This window comes from Vicugna pacos, chromosome 19 (genome assembly GCF_048564905.1).
Source record: "Vicugna pacos chromosome 19, VicPac4, whole genome shotgun sequence".
Lineage (NCBI taxonomy): Eukaryota > Metazoa > Chordata > Mammalia > Artiodactyla > Camelidae > Vicugna > Vicugna pacos.
In genome coordinates, this window is record NC_133005.1 from 31,412,962 (window position 1) to 31,434,081 (window position 21,120).

Below are 21,120 nucleotides of genomic sequence, written 5' to 3' on the forward strand. Positions count from 1 at the left end.
CTCTGAAAAGGCAACAATAAGAGAACAATCCAATTAAAAAAATGGGCAAAAGATCTGAACAGACACCTCACCAAAAAAGATACACAGATGGCAAATATGCATATGAAAAGATGTTCAATATCATATGTCATTAGGGAGCTGCAAATTAAAACAAGAAGAAGACATCACTACACATCAAATAGAATGGCCAAAATCCGGAACACTGACAAGACCAAATGCTGGCAAGTATGTGGAGCAACAGGAATCCTCATTCATTGCTGATGGGAAAGCCAAATGGTCCAGCCACTTTGGAAGACAATTTGGCAATTTCTTCCAAAATGAAACATCCTTTTATCATATGATCCAGCAATTTCTGTCTCTGGTATTTACCCAAATGAGTTGAAATTTATGTCCACAAAAAAACCTACACATGAATGTTCATAGCAACTCTACTAACAATTGCCAAAACTTAAAAAGAACCAAGACATTCTTCAGCAGGTGAATGGATAAACAAGTTGTGGTACATCCATAAAATGGAATATTCTTTGGGAATATGAAGAAATGAGTTCTCAAGCCATGAAAAGGCATGGAGGAAATATGAACGCATACTGCTAAGTGAAAAAAAGGCAGTCTGAAAGGCTTCATAGTGTATGATTCCAACCCTGTGGCACTGTAGAAAAGGCAAAATTGCGGAGGCAGGAAAAAGATCAGTGGTTGCCGAGGACGTGGAGCGGGAGGGATGAAGAGGGGGAGCACAAGGGAGTTTAGGGCAGTGAAACTTCCATAGGATACTGTAACGGTGGATACATGTCATTAAAAAATCCCCCAGAACTGCACAACACTGAGTGGACGCCAATGTGGACTTTAGCTAACACTAATGGAGCAGCACTGGCCTGTCCATTGTAATAAACGTATCACGCTGATGCAAGACGTTAATAACAAGGGAACTGAATGTGAGTAGGGGTCTATGGGAACTCTCTGGACATTCTGCTCTATTTTTCTGAACCGAAAACTACTCTTTAAAAAAAGTGTGAGGACAGTGCCTGGTATGCAGCAGGTGCTTAATAAATGGTGGCTCTGGGCTGGATGTGAGGCAGGCAGTGAGCTGAGGGCTGAGACGGTTAGAAACTTAGTGCTTCCCATTTGTCCTTCTGTCCAAAGTGTAAATCCATCCTTCTGCAGAGGCAAAGATCTATTGTGTGTACTCAACGAAGGGCAGAATTCAGGCTACAGGTCCACCAGAATATTATTCTGTGTCTTCCTCTTCTTCTACCTTTATATAATTAGAAGGATAAAGAATTGTGTTTATCCACATGCACATGGAGAGAGATGGGGCAGCGGGCGATGTGAAGGCGTTTATACAAAGTAATTTACAAGCAGCCCGGCACGCTCATTATGCTCTATCTACATTTTGCAAGCTTGAGAAACAGCTAATCCGTTACTCTCTGTTTGATATTCAAGACAGGGCGGAGTCACACAGAGGAGATGCAAACTCCTCCAAGGTGAGGTAAGAGGAAGGCGCAGGAGCCTGGCTCCACCTGGCTCTCAGCTGAGGAGGGAGAGGGGCAGACATTGGCTTGGGGGGAGGAGAGGACTAGTGGCCACAGGTAAAGGGGAGACAAAACTGCAAAGACGTGCAGACCTAGAGAACGCCCCCGAACACAGATCTAGGGGAACAGAAGCATTGTCCCTCTGGAATCCGTTCCTTGTAGTTTCAGGACAAAGACCAGTGGTATGTTGGTAAAAGCTCTCTGGAGGAAAAAGGGCCCTGATTTGTAACATCTGCTGATCCCTGTGATATAAATACTTCCGCCATAGCTGATTTCACACTACCAACATGGCATCAAGGAGCCCACAAAATTCCTGAAAATTTAACCATCAGCTCTTGCAAGCTGGTAGGAATCAGCCTCGGGACACCACTGACAGAGAACAAGGCCTGACCAGACCCCACAATGCTTCGCATTTTCTGAGTGTGTGGCACCTAGCAGGGGTTCAATAATTATTGTTCAATAAATGAATTCATATTTGTGTCCAAAAGGCTGAGAACCAGAAAAGGGCAGGGTCCCTTGCTTTTAGCCATACAATTGATTTTATAACCTGGTCTGGGACCCAAGGCTCTTTCCTCTGCACAAGAGTCGCATAGTGTGCTTGGATCCTGTGCTCAAATTCTTCCTCTTCCCACCGCTGACCTCTTACCCCATCTGCAGATCCAGCCTGTGCCGTCCCAAGATTGGCAGCAAACTGCTGCCTTTTGCAGGAGAGTGGTAAGGGGTTGGATAGGCCCTGAAGGCAGACCTGAGGTCTGTCACCTGGGGCAACTGACTTAGCTTCCCCGAGCCTCAATTTACCCAACTATAACATCAAAACTCTATCTACCTTTGCAGACTTGTTGCAAGGATTAAAAGTGGTAAGATATGAAAGCACCTAGTGTATTGTAAGAAATCAATGCAAAAATGTAAATTCAGTTTTATTGTTATTCTAGACTAGTGGTTTTCAAAGTGTAGTCCCTTGGCCAATAGCTTCAATGACATCTGGGAACGTGTTAGAAATGCAATCACTTGAGTCCTTGCCTAGACCTGCTGAATCAGACACTCTGAAGCGAGGCCCAACAATCTGTATTTCAACAAGCCCTCTGGGAGATTCTGACATGCAGACTCAAGTTCGAATGTACAGACCGATGTTCAGTTATTCAGCATAGAGGTGCTTGGGCTAGTCACTTCACTTTGTCTTGGGAAAGATCAAAAGATCTTACTGGAATTGGGCCATGAGACTAGAGACCCACCTGTGTCTGGTGTTAGGTACAGAAATTTATCTTTGTGGAGTGCGTAAGATGTTCCAGGCACTATTCTATGGGTGCAATGCCATTTAATTCTCATAGTAACCCATTTTATGGATGAGAAAATCAAGGCTCTAAGAAGTTTTACAACTTAGGGAAAGGTGTCAGGTTGAGAGCTTCCTTATAGGGTGGCAGGGTCCTATCCCTCTTGGAATCCCAAGCCCCACTGCCTCCACACCCCTTGCATGCCAGTTCTGACTCGGACACTGTCCCATCCCATTGTGTACTCCGGTCCCCGGCCAGAAGAGAGGGCTCAGTTTCCTCCCATGCACAGCTCTAATCTCAGAACAAACCACAATTTCTCCTCCCTTCCGTCATCATCAAAGGTAACCCAATAAATCAGTCTTCTCCAGTCACATCCACTTAAAGAGAGAATCACCTCGGAGAGGTGGGGCTGGGAAGAGACAATGATTTGGATACAGGGATGTTCTTTCTTCCTGTCTTCTGGGCAGGGTAAAGAAAAGGTGCAATTTTTCAGAGAAAAGAGATTTGACTCATTACAATGAATTGTGGAGCTGAAAAATCATTTCCTAGAAGTATTGGAAATGTTAATGCCATCATCTTGTGCGAGTGGAGAGGGAGGAGGCAGGTAATTCTGCCGAGACTGCCTGGGCATCCCATTGAAGCTAAAGGTCTGCACATTCAATCTTGATTGAATTAGCATTATCAAGCGAGGGTGGCCCGGGTATGACAGGGAAACAGCCCGACATTCTGTGCACCTCCTTGTTCTGCCAGTTCCATGCTCCTTTCTGCAGGGCCCTGTGAGGAGCTGCTCCAGGAGACGAAAGCTTTGGGGTCGGAGAGGGGGCTTAAACAGAGGGGCAGAGCGCTGAGAGAAAGTTAGAGGGGCAGTGGCCCATATGATGAATGTATGGATTCATCCTAAGCAGGCCGTCCAGCCCACAGCCCACTAAGGGGGCCGTCTGAGGAAGGGGGGAGGGTTCTTATTTAGCTGCCTCCAGGGGTAGACTCTGTGACCAGAACTTACTGTAGGACTTGATCTGGGAGATGATCCTGGGCTTTAAAAACAGACTGCTGCCGCCCCCACCCCACTCCAGAGAATGTGTGATTTGGTAGCTCTTGAGCGGGACCCAATAATAAGCCTTTGTAACAAGTTCCCAGGAGCTCCAGGGACCACACTTTGAGAACCACTGGACTCTGACTACAGTCCCTGTCCTCTGGCTCTGGCTGGGTGTAGCCAAAGCAAAGCACAGGCAGCAGACTGGCTGAGGTGGGAGGGTGCCATCGAGGTGCTTATTCCTGCAGCTCCCTCTGTTGGGGCCACCGTGGGCTGGCTGCAGTGCCACTAAAGGTCATACCTCCAGGCAGGCCATCTCTCTCCGGAGTCCTGGGAACCTCTTCTAACTGAATCTTCTGCAACCCGAGTGTAGCATGTAGCCCCAGGGGACCACAATATTCCCTACAGTCTCCCTACACCCAGCTCACATCTTTGAAAAAAAAAATCACTTGATTAAATGATCCTCAAATCACCCTATTTGAAAGCCCCATCTGTTTCCTGCTGGGACTCTGACAGATTCCAGAAGGGGAGCCTCACTTGATAAAATCTGCCACCCCTGAGATCACTTCCTCTCCTTGGAGTAAATTCCTTCCAGGAAGCACCCTCTCGAACTTCCACGTGGGGGATGCTCGGGCAGTCCTGAGATTGCCCCTTGTCCACAGTCCACGCCCCAGAGCTACTTAAAAGTAAAGAACTCTTTGTTCTGTTTCCCCCATTCATTTCCTTCCCTTTCACTTCCTTTCATTTCTGCTCCCTGGAAACCCCCACTGTCCCTATTACTAAATTCTAAACAGAATCATTTGGAAGAAAGAGCTTATTGAGCCAAGGTTTCTCTTTCATTATTTCCTTTGCAGGCAGTGCCCTCCCTCCTTCTCTTCCCTTTAATCTTCTCTGTTCTCCCTGGCCTGGGCCTTTGTCCTCCACTCTGGCCTCCAGTGCTCTGGGTTCCTTAAGATGCTAATCACACCCAGTTTTCTTCTTGTGCCAAGAGTATTTCTATTTATCAAGCCAGGGCAGACTTTGCCTCTGGGAGGGACACACACACAGGCAGGGACACTTTCCCTTCCTGGGGCTGTTTCTCTTTTCCTTTTTTCATTTCAATTCCGGGACTTTTTTTCTTTCTTTCTTGGTTCCCCTTCGTGTCTTGTTCCTCTTTTGGATGCACTAGTTTCCTTGGCACTGTCCCCTCTCAGTACTGAGAGCAGACCGGGCTGGCTGCAGAATTACTGACTTTTAAATTAGAAAGGAGATTTTGGCTTCTTTAAACCCATCAAGGTGGTGTCATCAGGTGTCTGAATTCCCTCTGCTTCTGTTTGGGTTTCCCCAGAGGATGAGGATTCCAGCACAAGTAGTTTATAGAGGAAGAGAAGGGGACAACAGGAGGAGAGTAGGGGGTTAGGGAAGACAGCCAAGAGAAGGCAGCCCAGAAAGGGTGCGTTTCCAAGTCCATTATCACTGTGGAAGCTGCAGCCTACCCACCATGGGAACTCTGGAGAAAGGTATAGAGGTGGGGGTGAGGTGCTGGGTTACTTCATGGTCCAAGAGAGACTGGAGCATCCTGCCCCCGCTTTGGAGACAGTCCTCAGGCAAAGAGATGCAGACGGGGCAAGACTTGGGTGAAACCAGTGAGGCGCAGGGCACACACTTTAAGGAATTGCTTGCTTTCAGGGTCAGGCAGGCGCAGGGTCCACAGCTGACAGTGAGCAGCCCCTTGGACAGTGCACTCGGGGAGTGTTGCCCACCTCACTCTAGTCTCGGCCCCAGATGCCAGCAGCTGTTACCGCACGAGGAGGCGGTGGGGCCGTGGGTGGAGGCAGGACACCGACAGCAGCTTCTTCCCCTCTGTAATGAAGTGTAATCCCCTTCACCGTTCTTCCTGCCGCCTGGAATCCTGCCTTCTCAGACGTGGCTTCCAGAGGGGACAAGAGTGCCCCTTCTCCCCTCGCATCCCAGCTCCACCCTCATCATTCAGGCTCAGTGTTCCTTCCTTACTGGAATATCACTGTGCCTAGAGTCATCTTGATCCAGCCTTCCTCCATCCGTCCTTTCTGGGTGCTCTCTATTTTGGGGGAGAAACTCACGGCTCCAGTCCTTCAGGGTCTTACAGAGGGTCTGTGCTTTCCAACTTGTAGTCCAGTTTACGGAGCACCAGCCATGTGCCAGGTGCGGGGACATGGAGTGCAAGAGAGTCCGGGCCCTGTCACAGGGCATCTGTCCTGGTCAGGAGGTCAGGCAGCCAACAGATAGTCACCCACATGCCTCTCAAGTCGCAACAATGACGAGAACTAAGGAGAAGACATGCACTGTGCTCTCGGAGTGAACAAGGGGGTTTTGACAAGACTTGAACGGTCAGAAGAATTCTCTGAGAAGTGGTGCCTGAACTAAGACCAGAAGAATGAGTAGAACTTAGTACAGCAAAGAGAGGAGGGAAAGGCACATTGATAGAGAGAAGGGAATGTGCAAAGGCCCTGTGTCATGGATGAGCATGGGAAGTTCAAGGTCCTGAATAAAGGCCACTGGGGCTTCACGGAGAGGACACAGTGTAAAGTGAGACTGGAGAGGTGGCTGAGGACCTCTGGATAAGAAGCGCTCAACAGTGAAGGAAGCCATTTGAAAGGTCTTCTGGACGATGGTGACATGATTCAATTCATACTTTGAGGAGGTCTCTCTGGCTTCTATCAGAGATCAGACAGGTTTAAGTTTGGGGGCCGGATTCGATGTGGAACAACCAAGAACAGCAGAGGCCAGGGGAGATCTGATGATGGCTTGGGCAAGGGGACTGAGCACAGAGGACTTGCAGCGGGAGGTCCGGCAAGATGCAGTTTGGACTCTCATCCTTGGCTCCTCAGGCTTTGGACCAGATGCCTGGCCCAGCCCAGATACCCTTGTCTCCTCAGGGAGGCAGGGTCTCTTGACTCTATTCTTACTGTATTTTACTGTTTTTCCTTTTTCTTTTTTTCCTGTTATTATATTCTATTATAATATTTTATCATTGTACCCATTTTACAGAGAGAAGACTAAGGTTTAGACAGGTCACACGTGGTCTTACAGCCAATAATTCAGTGGACCTCATCTGAATTCACCATCCTATGGGGGAACAGACAAGGGACCAGATATTTCAAGGTAAGGTACCATACCACCACGGCACACGTGGTACTGGAGCAGAGGATGGTGAGAGTGAGCAGAACTTGTGTCCAGAATGTGAGCTCCCTGGTAGCCGAGACCGAGTGTCCCAGTGCCTGGCACAGGGCCTACGCATCCTAGGTCTTAATACACATTTCCTGATTGTTTGAATATCTCTTGCCAACACTTCACTTGCAGGAAATCCCACTGTCTGCATTACTCTCTTCCAAGAGACAAATTATAAGTGTTTTCTGATTAGCTCTACCATTCACAGCTGATTTCTAAATCAGCACAGGAAACAGCTAAGCTAAAACTTCTGTCTCTTTCTTCCTTACAAGCTGCCTGTATCTTACGCTTTCTTCCTCCAAGCTTTTTCTTAGGCAATGTCTAGACAAAGAAAACAAAAACAAAACACTGAACTGTGCTAGAAATGATTCATTATTTAGGCTTTCTTTCTTTCTTTCTTTTTGGCTGAACTGAGACTAAGGGAAGCTTCGTACCCAATGGGTGAGATGTCAAAAGGTCCAGGCTGGCTGCACCACGGCAGACAGAGGCTGTTGTAGACTCTGGTTCTAATCAGAATATGTGCTCAGCATTTTGTATGAGGCAACTCTGCCCTCTCTGTATTCATGTTGTTTTGACGGCTGTGCTCACCAATATTTGGAAATGACCATCCTTGTGTGTGACCTGTGTGTGGTTTGCACTTCCACGGCAGTCTCTCTTTCCCTCTCCTGCCAGCAGTAAATATCATGCACAGTCACAGACAAGCATTGTCACTGCCTTTGTCCCTCACTAGGACCACTGCAGTAGCCTCCTACCTGGGTCCCTCTGCCTCCAGTCTCTCCTAATCGAATCTACCCTCCCAAAGAGCTGCCCTGGTGATTCTTCCAAAATGGACATTGGATGATGCCTCCGTGCCCCAGCCTGGCTTATTCCATGTCCCCACGTGGGTGTTCAGCAAATTTTACTTAAAATAAGGAGGAATGGCGCATCTACACTGCTCAGCAGCGACCCTGAGAAAGTAGCTCTAGGGCTACGAGGAAAAGGCCAGGTACTGTGCCAAAGGTTTTCTGTATCTTTTTCAACCATCCTATCTCTGTCCTTTTCATCATTTCAAAGGCAAGAAAACTGAAACTTAGAGAGGTCAGGTAAACTGCCCAGGGCCCCGCAGCTGGGACGGAACCCCAGGAATTCTGCCTCCAGAGGGCTCTAGCTGCTCCACCACACTGCCTTCATCAAATCACACACCTAGGGGTGCCTCTAGGAACGCTAAAGCTCACTGCTGAGCAAAAGGCAACGTCCTTCCATGCCTCCCCCAGGTCCACACAGAACATGCTTTCCTCCTGTGGGCACAGTGCCACCAAACACCTGTGCCCAGGTAGGCCCTGAGCGGCAGGCACTCACTGGAGAGCCCCGCCCCCACTAGCAGTGAGGGCTGGCAGAAGTCGTGATGCGCTCAGCCCTGTCTCTTGTGTGAACAGAGTAACCTTGGGCTCCTGTGATCCCTGAGCTGGCTGCCTCCCAAACCCTCAGACTTAGGCCAGAGTTTCTGGTTCCATCCGAGCATCAGTCCTTGCTTGGGACTCCACCTTCCTGAAATAGCATTATTCTCTCACCTAGGTGTTCATGGGCAGAACCTTGCTCCCACCCCAACTTGCTGCCAAGACAATATTTTGCACAGAGGGCCTGCTGGGAACCCCCGTGAGGCTGGGCCTTCTCCCCGACCTGAGGGATGCTTGAGTGGGCAAGCCCGGGCAAGACCCAGCCTCCAGAGGGTTCCTGGATCTACACCGCCTGGACCCAGCTCTCTGCCTACTCCCTCTGGCTGAGATCAGCCACGCGCTGTCATCCGGGCCAGGTCTGTCAGGGAGGCTGAGCTAGAGCCCCGAGCTTAGCAAGTGGACCCAAGGCTGGAAACATCAAGGACTATTTGGTAGCGGCCTCCAGGTGACTAAGAGTGCCAGCTTCCTTCCGTCCATGTCCCCAAAGCCTGGCGCCCCCTCCGCCACCAGAGGGACACTTACAGGATATGATGTTGCCGTATCGATTCTTGTTGCGGTTCTCGTCCTCTTTGGCTGTGTCCCACGAGGCTGTCTGCCCCTCCGGTAAGGCCTAAACAGAAACGAAAGAGCGATCAGACTGGCTTGAGACAGGAGCTTGATCTGAGTGCAGACAAGCCGACAGGGAAAATGAGACACACTGTGAGGGGTGACACGGTATAAAGGCTGTGTGTTGTTGGATGGGGCCTGGGAAGAGCACAGACTCGGCCCCTCCCTGACTTACTCACTTGTTCACGAGCTCAGATGTTATTGACATCTTTTGTGTAGCATGAGCTCAAATCTCCAGTAGGGGCATCATTTGTTCATTTGTTCACCTGAAGGATATTTGAGTCCTTTCGCTTGGAGGATATGTGTTTGGCGCTATTCTAGGCACTCGCAGTACAGAGAAATAGACAAAAATCCCCCCTGAGCTTCCAGTCGACTGGGCGATGCAGCAAATGAATAAGCAAACATGTAATTTTAAATAGTGGGAAACGCGCTGAAGAAAATAAAGCAGAGTGGAGAGAGAGTGACAAGAGTTATTTTGGAATGCACAGGCTGGGAGGGCTTCTCTGAGAAGGCAACACTTAATCTAATTCCTTCATGAGGTGAAAAAGCCAGTCACGCCGAGAAAAGTAGGAAGCGTTTTCCAGGCAGAGAGAATGGTGGGTGCCAAGGTGGTGACCAAACGACCCTGTTCAAGGACGAGGGTCGGAGAAAGCAGTGACAAGAGCGTGTGGAGAGACAGGGAGAGTTCAGGGCGCATATGCACTGTGGTCATTAGCGGCGAGTCGGGCATTATTCTAGGTGTGATGGGAAAACATGAGAGGGGTTTGAGCAGGGCAATTAGCTGATTTATTTCACATTCTATAAAGCGCATTCTGGCTCACGGATGGGGAGGAAGAGGGGAGAGCAGTTAAGAAGTCATTGCAGTAGTCCAGGCAAGAGACCACGGTACCTTGTACCGGGATGGTGGCAGTGGAAGTAGTGAGAAGTGATTATTTGCAGGATGTTCAGTTGAATATTGTAGGTTTTGGTCTCCCCACAGAAGCGGACTCAGAAACAAGGATTCTGGTATGAGATTTATTTGGGAGGTAATCATAAGGAGCATGGGTGGGAGAGTGGGAAGTGTTAGACAAGCCAGGGAGGTAAGCCATCAGTGAACAAGGCACCACTGCACCTGGGGCTTAATCCCATAGGCCCATCTTGTGCCTCAGAGTGGTCCCCCAGGGAGGAGAAGGGAGTTGGGGTGTTTACCCTCCAGTTCCCATCTATCATTGGTTGAGGACAACTCTTAGGTAATCCCTGGACTTCCGTCATGCTCTGCAGGCAAGGCATGCATATGCCTTTTGTCTTCAGGAAGCCCTCCAGCAAAAAATCAAAGGTGCTTCCAGAAGGAAGGGTGGGCATACACGGGACCAGTGAGTGTAGATGTGGGCAGGGCACAACACACGTACTGTGCACATGGACTATGAAGGACAGAGAGGGACAAAGGCTGACTCTCAGGTTGTCGGTCTGAAGAACTGAGTGGAGAGTCTTGTCTTTGACTGAGGTGGAGAAGAAGCAGATGGGGAGAAACAGGTTTAGGGAAGCGGGAGCTAAGGGTTGTGTTTTGGATATGCAAAGTGCTCAGAACCGTGCACAGTACTTGCTCCTTAACATGTTCAAGCAGTAAGAACAACTGCATCAGGGTGAGCCACGTTTGAGATGACTATTCGACATCCAAGCTGAGATGCTGAGTAGGAAAGTGGACACAGAGGGCCAGAGTCAGAGCTAGAGGGAAGGAAGAAATGGGCTCATGAGTTTAAGAGAAGACAGACAAGTAAACAACCACGTGGAGTGACGGAACAGAGTTAGGACCCAAGTGTTACGGAAACACAGGGGAGGGTGCAGTCTCTTATCTCCCAGAGAAGGCAGGCGGGCATTTAAGGGAACAGGAACAGCTTCAGAACAGCTGCAGAAGCATGAAGGTCAGACCACATCTCACAGAACAGAACGGATGCCCTGCCCACAGCCCATGCACTGCTTCTGAGACCGAATTCACAACATCTTCAGTCTATACAGCTTCCTGCAGCCAGTGCAGGGGAGAGGAGCTTCCAGTCATCTGAATGCACCAGCCTTGACGTTGCCCACCTATTCCTCACCAGGTCCATTATCCTAAGCAAGGAGGAGTCTGCAACCTGATTGGTCAGAAATTCAGCCATTCAGTGGGCAATGTTTTACAGGCAGGCAGGACCACTGTCTATTCCAAGCCCCAGACCATGTGTGATGTCCCCTTCCTTGCTTCTGGTCTCCCATACATCTTCCAAGCCACTTTGGGTGGGTCTTCTTCTAGAGCAGGGACTGGCAAACCTTTTCTGTAATGAACTAGTAGGCAGTATGGGTTCCGTAGGTCACACGGTCCCTGTTGCAGCTACTTATACCCAACTCCCCTGCTGCAGAGTGAACGCAGTCACGGGCACAATGCAGACAATAGGGCGTGGCTGTGTTCCGAGAGAAGCAGAGGTGCTGGCCTGAATTCAGCCTGTGGCTGCAGTGTGCTGCCCTTTACCCTAGAAGCATGACCGTGATCCTCAACCTCGTGCGGTGGGTGGGGAGGCAGAACTGATGGCCATCCTGCTACTTGGCTATTCCCGACTGAACGGAGATGGGGTGGGAGGTCCTTGCCTGGGCTAAGCCAGGTTCTCCAACTTAGTTTTGCCCACGGTTTTAGCTGGGGGTAAGAGAGTGCCTTCCCAGTTATTAACTGATCAGCATTTTGTTCTTCACGTGTTTCAGAAACTCTTAGGCTGGCACTCTGGAGGAGAAGGAAAACAGGTCCAGGCTCTGCCCTGAATCTGAGCGTGTAAAGAAAGCGCTGTGGAGACAGCGCTTGTTCTGCAGACGGAGGGCTTGACTCTTTTTCTGCCCCCCCGTCCCCTCCTTACTCCCCACTGTAACTGCCCATCACGCTGCATCCCTCCTGCACCGGAGCAGGCCATCTGTAGGCTGCAAATGTGTCTTGCTTTTGCAGGTAACTCTCAGAACTTGGTCTCTCCAGCCCTTGGCCTCAAGCTCTCACCCCAGCCAGGTAGCTCTGGCTCTCTCGGCCACTGGCCAGGCCTATATATTCCTGTCTCTCTGCCGGGGTGGGGTGGGCTTGTCTTAGGGGTAGGGCTGGACTTCCTGATGTTTAAGCTAATACTCTAGGGGATGGAATTTCCATCTGAAACCCTCTGAAATAAAAGTCAGCTGTTCTTCTAATCATGTCCACCCCAAAGTGGTGTGAAAACAAGAATAGGAGATTCTGAATATTTTCATACTAATTTTTCCAGAAAAAAATCTGTTGGCTACCTACTCTGCGCCAGGGTCCAGGTTACAGTTAGCTTAAGGTTTTTTATGGCTGAAGCTTTTCTGGGGAAAGCTTTAAAACTTCCAAAGCCATGGCCCTACCCTAGACTATTCATCAGAGTCTAAGGGACCCAACCATCAGTAGTGCTTAAAGTTCCCTGGGTGATTCAACGTGCAGCCATAATTCTTGCAAACAGTGAATTTACCTGGAGGAACACTTCCCCACAAGTCTCCTCACTGGTTTCTCGTGCTTCGGTTTTGTCCCCTCCAATCCATTCTCCTCTGTGATCAGAGAGATCTTTCTAAAGTGTGAACAGGACCCAGTTACTCCCTTTACTGTTAGCTTCAGGGATAAATTCCAAACTCTTTAATACAAGGTCCTTAATGATTTCACCCCACATGTCCCTCCAGACTCATTCCTTGCCCTTAAATCAATATTCCAATGATTAGCACCTAAATGCAATGCCACAGACAATTTTAGGTGTTACAAACTTCTGAGACTGACTATATATACTGTTTCCTCTGCCTGAAATTCTCTTCCACCTGAGTCTGCCTGGTAAACTCCTACATATCCTTCAAAACCCAGTCCAAGCATCTTCTCTTTTGTGAAACATTCTCCACGTACCTCCCCACTATCCCACTGCGTCCCCAGCTATTCAGTCACTTCTATCGGTAGATAGACTCCTTCACATCTGATAATCTGAGTGTCCTGTCTTCCAACCTGGTGATGGGCTACTCCAGGTAAAAGGGTAGCATCTTATTCATGTCTGTATCTCCAGAACCCAATACTGGCTTTATATTTTATATGTGCTCAAATCACCTCTTTTGAATAAGTGAGTTGATTGTTGAAAAAAATTAGTGGGTGAGGTGACCTTGGTGCACACAGAAGGCAAAGATCTTGGAATCTCAGAGGTGTAAGTGACCTTGAAAATAATGTTTGTGCTGCCTTCCACCAGTGGTCTTCTAGGCAGCTGACTGGCTGATTCATAGCTTGTGTTACCTGGATACCCTTAGACTTGGATGCCCTCCGTGACAGAGAGCTCACTACCCCATAAAGCTTCCTGCCTCACTTTTGCACAGACCCACTGGGCAGTTTTTTGTTTACTGTGCCTCCATGTACTTCCTCTTTGCCCTGATCCGTGAGGCCCTACAGAGTAAGCACACACCCTCTGCACGAAGACACTGCAGAGGTTTAATGAAGGTCCCTGTCCATCCTCAGAGTCCTTAAAAGGCACAGTTTGGGAACCCTTTCAACATCCAGGCTGTGCTCTTCAGGATGCACCAGCGTGCAGATAAGCTATGAAAATTCCCAAGAAGTTGTGTTGAGTTGGGATGAGCGGCATTTCTCTGTGGGAGACCACGTCGGCCCCTGGCACAACCCTGGGAGCCTCTGTCTCCCCACTGGTGGGGGATGATGGAGAATGTGCAGGCCCGGGGCTGTGATGATGTTGACAAAGGCAGAGAGGCAAGACCTCGTGGAGCCACCCAGGAGTGAGCGGTAATGACCCCCTCATTTGCAGACTTTGATCACACATCCATTTCCCTTTTTAGGGAGCTGCGATCTAATAGGGGATAATCTTATGAAGGGAAAAAAAATACGAGGGGGTAAAAGTCTGAAAGGGACACTCATCTCCATCTTCAAAGTGAGCCAGCCGAGGGGCATTATTTTTACATTAGTGGCTCGTTACAGTAGATTGACCAGGGAATGGTGGCAGTCATTAGGAGCTAATCACATTCTTTGAAACCAAAATTGCCATCTCATTATATTCATCCATTATCAATCTCCACTTTCCTTTCCTCATTCTCCTCTCCTTAGAGTGCTGAGCTCTATTTTTACACTCTTCTCTGAGTGTGGAAATGTTTTCTACTCTTCCACATTGTTGCTTTTCTAAGGCAGTTGTGTGTGTGTGTGTGTGTGTGTGTGTTTAAGTCCTAAAAGGTACACTTGGGGATATCTGCCCCTCTGGAGGTCTGAGCCGTGGTATTCATACAATCCTCGAAAGACAGATCCGAAGGGATCTTTTGAGAACATTATTGCTTCACTTTACAGACCAGCAAAGTGAGGTCCAAAAACAGGAAATGATTTGCCCAAGAATACATACTGAGGGAGCCCATCTTCCCTCCCTCCTTCCCTCCCTCTCTCTTTCCTTTCTGCTTTTTCCAAGGGACCATCTGGGTGCTAGGGCTGTGCGAGGTCCTAGAAATAATCGCAGTGGATATGGCAGATAAGACCTCATGAACTTTACGTCCTAGTTGTGGGAAGGTGCACACAATAAGCAAACAAGATAATTGTTTATAATGAATGCCATAAAGGCAATAAACAAGGTGCTGGGATAGACAGTGACTTGGGACAAGGGACTGGCTTAGACAGGGTGGAATGGGCAGGACTCTAGGAAAAGGTGACATTTGAGAAGGAAAAAAGCAGCCCCGACTTCCGGGAGTGGATCTGGCACTCACGGTTGGACCTTGGTGCTTTCCTGTTGAACATAAACAATTTCACAGAATGCCAACATCAGACAAGGCTACTCAGAGATCAGGATGGAGCAAGGCAAAAACGCGACCGCTCTGTAGTTACATCCAAACACATGCAGGAACACTGTCCAAGCTAAACAGACCATCCCCTGTCCTGGCTAATATGAGTGACAGCAGATCCTCGGTCACTTTCAGCTTTAGCTTCTCGCTTGTGCTCCTTCGGATAGTTAAGATTTACGAAGGTGCCCAACCTTACCACTTCCTAATGTGTCCAATCCAGAACAAACCCCAAATCCCCTAACACGGCCCACAGCCTGCGTCCTTTCTGACATCCTCTTCCTGAGATGTCCCACGGTTCCTAAACCCGGTGTGTTCACCTCCAGGTGGGCTCCGGCCGGTCTCTTGTTGACATACTTGAGCTGATAAACGATGAGCAGAAGCCGGCCACGGCAGGGGCTGGGGGAAGAACGCTCCAGGCTGACAGTGAGCGCAGAGGCCGAGATAAGAGTCAGCCCGGTGTGTTCCAGAACTGGAAGGGAGGCTCTGCAGAGCTGAGAAAAGTGACACACAGTGTGGATGGGGAGGGTGTGGCGCTCAGTTGAGGTCTTATGGACCACGGCCAAGAATGTGAGTTTTATTCTCAGTTAACTAGACATTTTTTTACCATGAGGAGGCGGAGCCAGTACCAGCATCACGACAAGTGACTAAGAGCACTTGCCCTTTGGGCCCTCCCTTTTTCCGTCTTGACAGGCTTCATGGACTTTAGGGTAAGATTATCATCCGGTGCCGGGCCCAGACTCACTCTTCCAATGGTTGCAACCCACCCACCTAGCCAGCCTCTTTCCCAGCCACAGAGCTGAAGTCCCCTGGGGCCTTCTGCCTTGCTCTGCTGAGTCAGGACTGTGCAACATACCCTGGTCTCCCCCTCAATATTTTAGTTTCTGTTACTTTAATTTTCTGTTTTAATTTTAACTCTGTTTCTTTAATTACTGTGAGAACTCAAAATTGCCCCTGATGCCTGTTGGGCTGGTTCCTCCTCCCGTCTGGTGGTTTGGCCCTACTGAGACAGGGAAGTCCTTTCTGAAGCTTGTCATCCTCCTTTGGACATCCTTCTTTGCACCTAAGCCTCCCTGAGTTATGCCCCAAAGAGTGAGACATCCAAACACAGAGCTCCCAAGAGCAGCTCACCTCCAGTCCACGGCTGAGCACGTCCTGCTCCATTTCCTCCACTTGCTCATCCACTAACCTCAGCAGATTCTGTCGGCTGCGGTGCTCTCCTCACTCCCTTTGGCTTGACTCTATCCCTGGAGATAATTGGATATGATATGCCCTGGGGTGCAGCAAAACCAGGCCCAGGGAATGCTGACCCAGGCAGGTTCCCGGCTGATGCTTCAGGGCACAGCTGAGGGCCTGCTTCCTCCATGATGAGTCCAGCCTGCCAGGATTTCCCTGTGCGCCCACCCACCACCGCACACTCCAGGTGCAGGACAGATCCCGGAGAGTCTAACCAAGGAGGAGCCATGTCACCTGGGCCTATCATTCATTTATCTTGTCAAGAAATATCTCTTGCTCACTAGCTGTGCATGTCGTTCAGGCAAAAGGCAGGGTTTTGCAAAAGGCAGATGGATTAGAGTGTGTGGCTATTTTTACTGCAAATCATTTCACCCCTCCAAGTCTCAATCAACTTTTCTGAAAATGAAGTCAATAATAGACCCTTCAGGTTAGGAGTCAGTGGGGGGGATTTGACTACCTGGGGGTGGCGGGGGATGCTTTTGCTGATGGGACTCTCAGGTATCCTGAGTGTTTTGGTGTTTATATGAGTCTATGCATTTATTAAAACGCTTAGAGCTGTGCACCCTGCCCTCCAAAAATAGATTCTGCAGCATGCAAACCAAAAAGTGAAAAAAAAAGAATACACAAAACCCGTGGAGTTCTGTAATGATTAGTAATTGTCCGAAATAATGCCTGCAGGCATCTAACACAAGGCCTGGCACATAGCAGGTGTTCAGTCTCTTCCATCCCACTCTTTCCCACGGACATGCTGTCAAGGCCCCTTGGCTCTCCCAGAATTCATTTGCTGCTTCCCACTGATCAGAAACATCCAGCTTATTCTCCCAAGAGCAAAGATGGGGGCTCCCTGCAACATCCCTTCTGGTTTTCCTTAGACCAAAGGGGTTCCCAGGATGTAGAACTTTTTTTAAAATTGGGACCATCCTGGGCACCTGGGACAAGCTGGTCACACTAGGTACAGGTAAGACATAGTATTCAGGAAGAGAGAAAGAGTTTCATGAGCTGTTGGAAGCCTAAGGTTGGGTCTCAACTGTGGCCCATGAGTTCGGTAAACACCTATGTTTACTGAAGGCCATGGCCAGCTGGTAGATGGCAAGGGCCGCCAAGGATGGCTGTACAGGTTGTGCACAACACGAGAGCACTGCATCTTAGGGAGCACCATGCATCTGGTAGGCATGATGGATTTCTGGATATATTAAAACATTTTCTGGAAGGTGATGAAGTCAAGTATCTTGAGACAGGCACCTTTTGCTATTTCACTCTAAGGTGTGGTATGAGTTAGTGGTGGCCCTGGCAGAGGCCACACTTTCAACAAATGCTTCCTTCTCTGCTGAAAAGCACACGCCTTAGGGATTATAAATGTGGATGGAGAAGGCAGGAGAGGATGACTAATGACGTCTACTCAGAGTGGCATCAGGAGAGCAAATATTATTGCACACCATGTCACTAAGTAGACGGTAATTTATGAGTTCTGCTGGGGAGGCTGAGTTGAAAATCAGATGGTGGCAAGACGGGGTATTTGTCTGTGACAGGAACTTGGAACAGGCAGAATAGTGGAGTGCATGTCTGCAGGTAGAGACACAAAGCGCCATTTCAGAGGCTCCATTAAAAGCTACAAGATCTCTTTTAAATGACAAATTTGAGGCCAGCCGTTCTAACTTTGGTAGGGATCTAGATTTCCTAGAGAATTCGGTAGAACACAGAGGCCTGGGCCTGTCCCACGTCAATAACTCCCCAGGCAGTTCCGACACACGGCTCAGTTTAAGAACCACTAATTCAGGCAGGAAAGCAAATGGAAACAGCAAATTCCTGGGGAAGGCTCACCTTCAAGTTTAAGCCAGACACTCTGGGCACCTAGAGGAACAACCCACAGATGGGAGGGTCTTTCTGCACTGATGTCTTTCTTTTAAGAATTACTGCCTTTTAAATTTCTGGATAGAACTAGTCTCAGTCGTGAAGTTTTCCACCAGCACTTAGCAACTCACTTAAGTGGCTACCTACTACCTAAATTTCTGTTATGCAATTACATTTTGTCATAAGACCATGAGCTTCCTTTAAAGTAGAGCGTTTTCTTTATCTTTCTAACTATCTCCAGTCCCTCACACAATGTAAGGTACACAGTAGGTACTCAAGAAGCGTGTCTGGCCAAATGAAGTAAGAATAAGTGTTATCAGGTTTCTGGAGCCCATGCTGTGCGGTCAGACGTTTTGCAGAAGACGAAACAGGGAGCAGAGATGGAAGAGTCTTGTCCAAGTCCACCCAGCACGTCAGGAACGGACCGAGAACTGGGTCTTGACTCCCAGTCAAGGGATTTTTCAACAGTACCACTTAAAATTTGCTCACTTGGTTGGGGAGGGTTCCCATATCAAACAGAAAATACTGGTTGCTGGATTACAAATAGACTACTAAGTGGAAAAATAAAAATCAGCTCAAAGGAAAAGAGGCACTTATACAAGAGCTCTTTTCTGCTAGAAAAACTTCCAAGTCTGAAACCACGTGGGTTGCCGACGTCTTTTGGTCCCCTTTGGAAATGGCCCAGTTTCTCCTTATTTTAATCTATGGAGAGTGGAATGCAATGAGCAGGTGGAGTCAAGTTTTTCTATTTGGGTCATTATGAGTTTCCAGAGTTGGAGAACCACCATAATTTTTCCCTTTCATGATCTGGGAATCTGCCACTAATTCCCCAGGTCCCTACCAAAAGGATCTCTCATTTCCAAATTGAGGAACTGGATCAGAATCTCTCAGGGGTCACCTGCAGTGGGATGTTCAGTGACTCTGGTACCAACCGAGGAGAGAAAAATGTGGGAGAAGCAGAAGGTCCACTCTGTCTCTGCTCAGGCGCCTCTGAGCGGAGAAGGGGCATCTGGGGTGATGTGAAGCATCCGTCTCCATGGTTCCACCCCATTAGGAGGCTGCCTGCCCACCATCATCCACAGATGACTAAGAGAAAGATGCCAACACTGGCCTCACCCCACAAAAGCCATGCACACGGCGTGTCTGCCCAGAGCTGGAAAATGAACAAATGTTTGCTCTTCATTAGGCTGCGTCATATTCCTCACAGCTGTTCCTTGTTGCCTTAAATAGTCTTAATGGAGCTGTAATAACCAGATACCTTCTGGTTTCCCTACTGGGCTTGTTCTATTCATTATGATGACAAGCTGCCTGGATTGGACTGGGATTAACATGCTTCTCTTCCTTCTCTGCATCACAAAGTCACCTCTTCCTGTTGTCCCTCATCCTCCCCAAACCTGCTACTCAGCTGATCATGATGGTGGCCAGGGTAATAGGGCACACAGACAATCCTACCGTCCAGCCAACATCTATTAGCATTTGATGGCATGCTTAGGATTTTTGTTTTGTAATGGAGGACAGTGGGAGAATCTGGGCTGGGGAAGTAGGAGGGGGAGGAGGGAAGACGCAGAAGTTCAAGATCACATGCAGAAACCCCTTGACTTTAATGTGGCTGAGTTCCAACAGCAGGATAGATTGGAAGGTTCATCACATGCCTCCATGGGCATCAGACATGAGCAGCAGCAAGTACAGAAGGGGAGGTGATGGGGCTGTGGGCACACACAGGGCATGTGCTGAGGACTCCACAGGTCTCCAGCATCTTGCAGCCTTGAAAGTACATTATAGTCACCTGGAGAGCTCAGAAGATACTGATCCCTGGATCCCACTTCCAGGGATTCTGATTTAATTGGTCTGAAGGACGGCCTGGGCACTGCTGTTTTTAAAACTTTCCTAGGTAATTCTAATGTGCAGTCAAGACTGAAAACCTCTAAGACTCAGATCTGTACAGCAAGTGCAGTTACTTTGCTATGTAGGCACTCTTGAGTTCTTAGGAACCCAAGGCTCCTGGTCAGTCATAGTCGTTAGGATTGAGACATAACTACAGGGGTGGAGGCCCCAGAGAGTGGGGTCCAGTGGTGCTACAGGTGGGAGAGAGATCCAGCGGGCCTGGACAATGGTTTCTACCGAGACTCCCAAAATACCATGGGCAGAGCATTCTTTGGATCACTTTGACCAACTGCCTCATCTTCGCTGCATAAATATGGAAATGGAGGCCCAGAGAAGGGGAGTAACCAGCCCAAGGTCACCCAGATACTTCATGAAGGAGACAGGACTTGAATCTAGGCATTTTGACTCTCAATTTAGGATGATTCAAGTCATTGAAATTAAAATATATATAAATTGAGAGATTAAAGCTTATATGCTAAGGAAAACAAGCTGATTTCATGGCTGTACATGAAAAAATGTGTGTGGGCTTGTCTGGGCTCTGGGCCCAGTCTCGTGGTTCAGGCAATTCCATCTTTTCCTTGAATCAGTGTCCCAGACACCTACCTGCCTCTGGTCTCTCTGCTCTAACCCATGCTAAATAGTTCCATCTAAAATGCAAATTGAGCTTAAATAATCCTGCTCTCTCAGTGGCTCCCTATGGCTTCTGGAATAAAATCCAAACTCCTCAGCCTGACAAAATCCCCTTGCCCATCCACCCATGGCTGCCCCTACTAACAATCTCAGCCCCATCTCCCTCTCTGTTCCCTCCTATTTCTCAAGCTTTAATTTAGACTTTATGTCTTCCAGAAAGGCACTGGCCATCACCCTCAGGCAAGGCTTAAGGCATCCCACCCCCAAGGGTTCCCTCAGCACTCAGAGGCTACCTCTATTGTGATATTTTGCCAAACAGTGAAACGGTCAGTTTATTTGCCTGTTTCTTAGAATAAGCTCTAAGCTCCCCAGAAGGCAAGGGCTCTACCTTATCTCAGTTCCTAGAGCCCAGTACAATGCTTGGCCCATGAAAAGTGCCCAACATCTTCCAGCTGAAATTCAGCGAGGCTCAGTCCTTGGTCCTCATCTCTGTCTTTGCTCACTTGCTCAGTGACTTTGAACAGTCTATATGTCAATGACACCCAAAGTTCTCTCCCCAGTCCAGGCTTCTTTCCCAAATTCCAGACTCATATACCCGACTACCTACTTTCCATTTCCACTAAGTTGTCTAATAGACATCTTAAATTCAGTTCAAAATCGAATCC

General features: G+C 48.6%; 1 protein-coding gene across 19 annotated transcripts in view; it reads right to left on the bottom strand.

Annotated features, from left to right (window-relative positions):
- PTPRT (protein tyrosine phosphatase receptor type T) overlaps window positions 1-21,120 on the bottom strand; it is a 1,148,549-nt gene that overhangs the window by 63,904 nt on the left and 1,063,525 nt on the right. For all 19 annotated transcript variants that reach the window (XR_012061742.1, XM_072944247.1, XM_072944255.1 and 16 more), the window contains one exon: window positions 8,981-9,068. Coding sequence is in view for 18 of the 19 variants with exons in the window: in XM_072944247.1 (XP_072800348.1) it covers window positions 8,981-9,068 (88 nt within the window). In the remaining variant the exon portion in view is untranslated. The remainder of the gene's footprint in view (window positions 1-8,980; window positions 9,069-21,120) is intronic.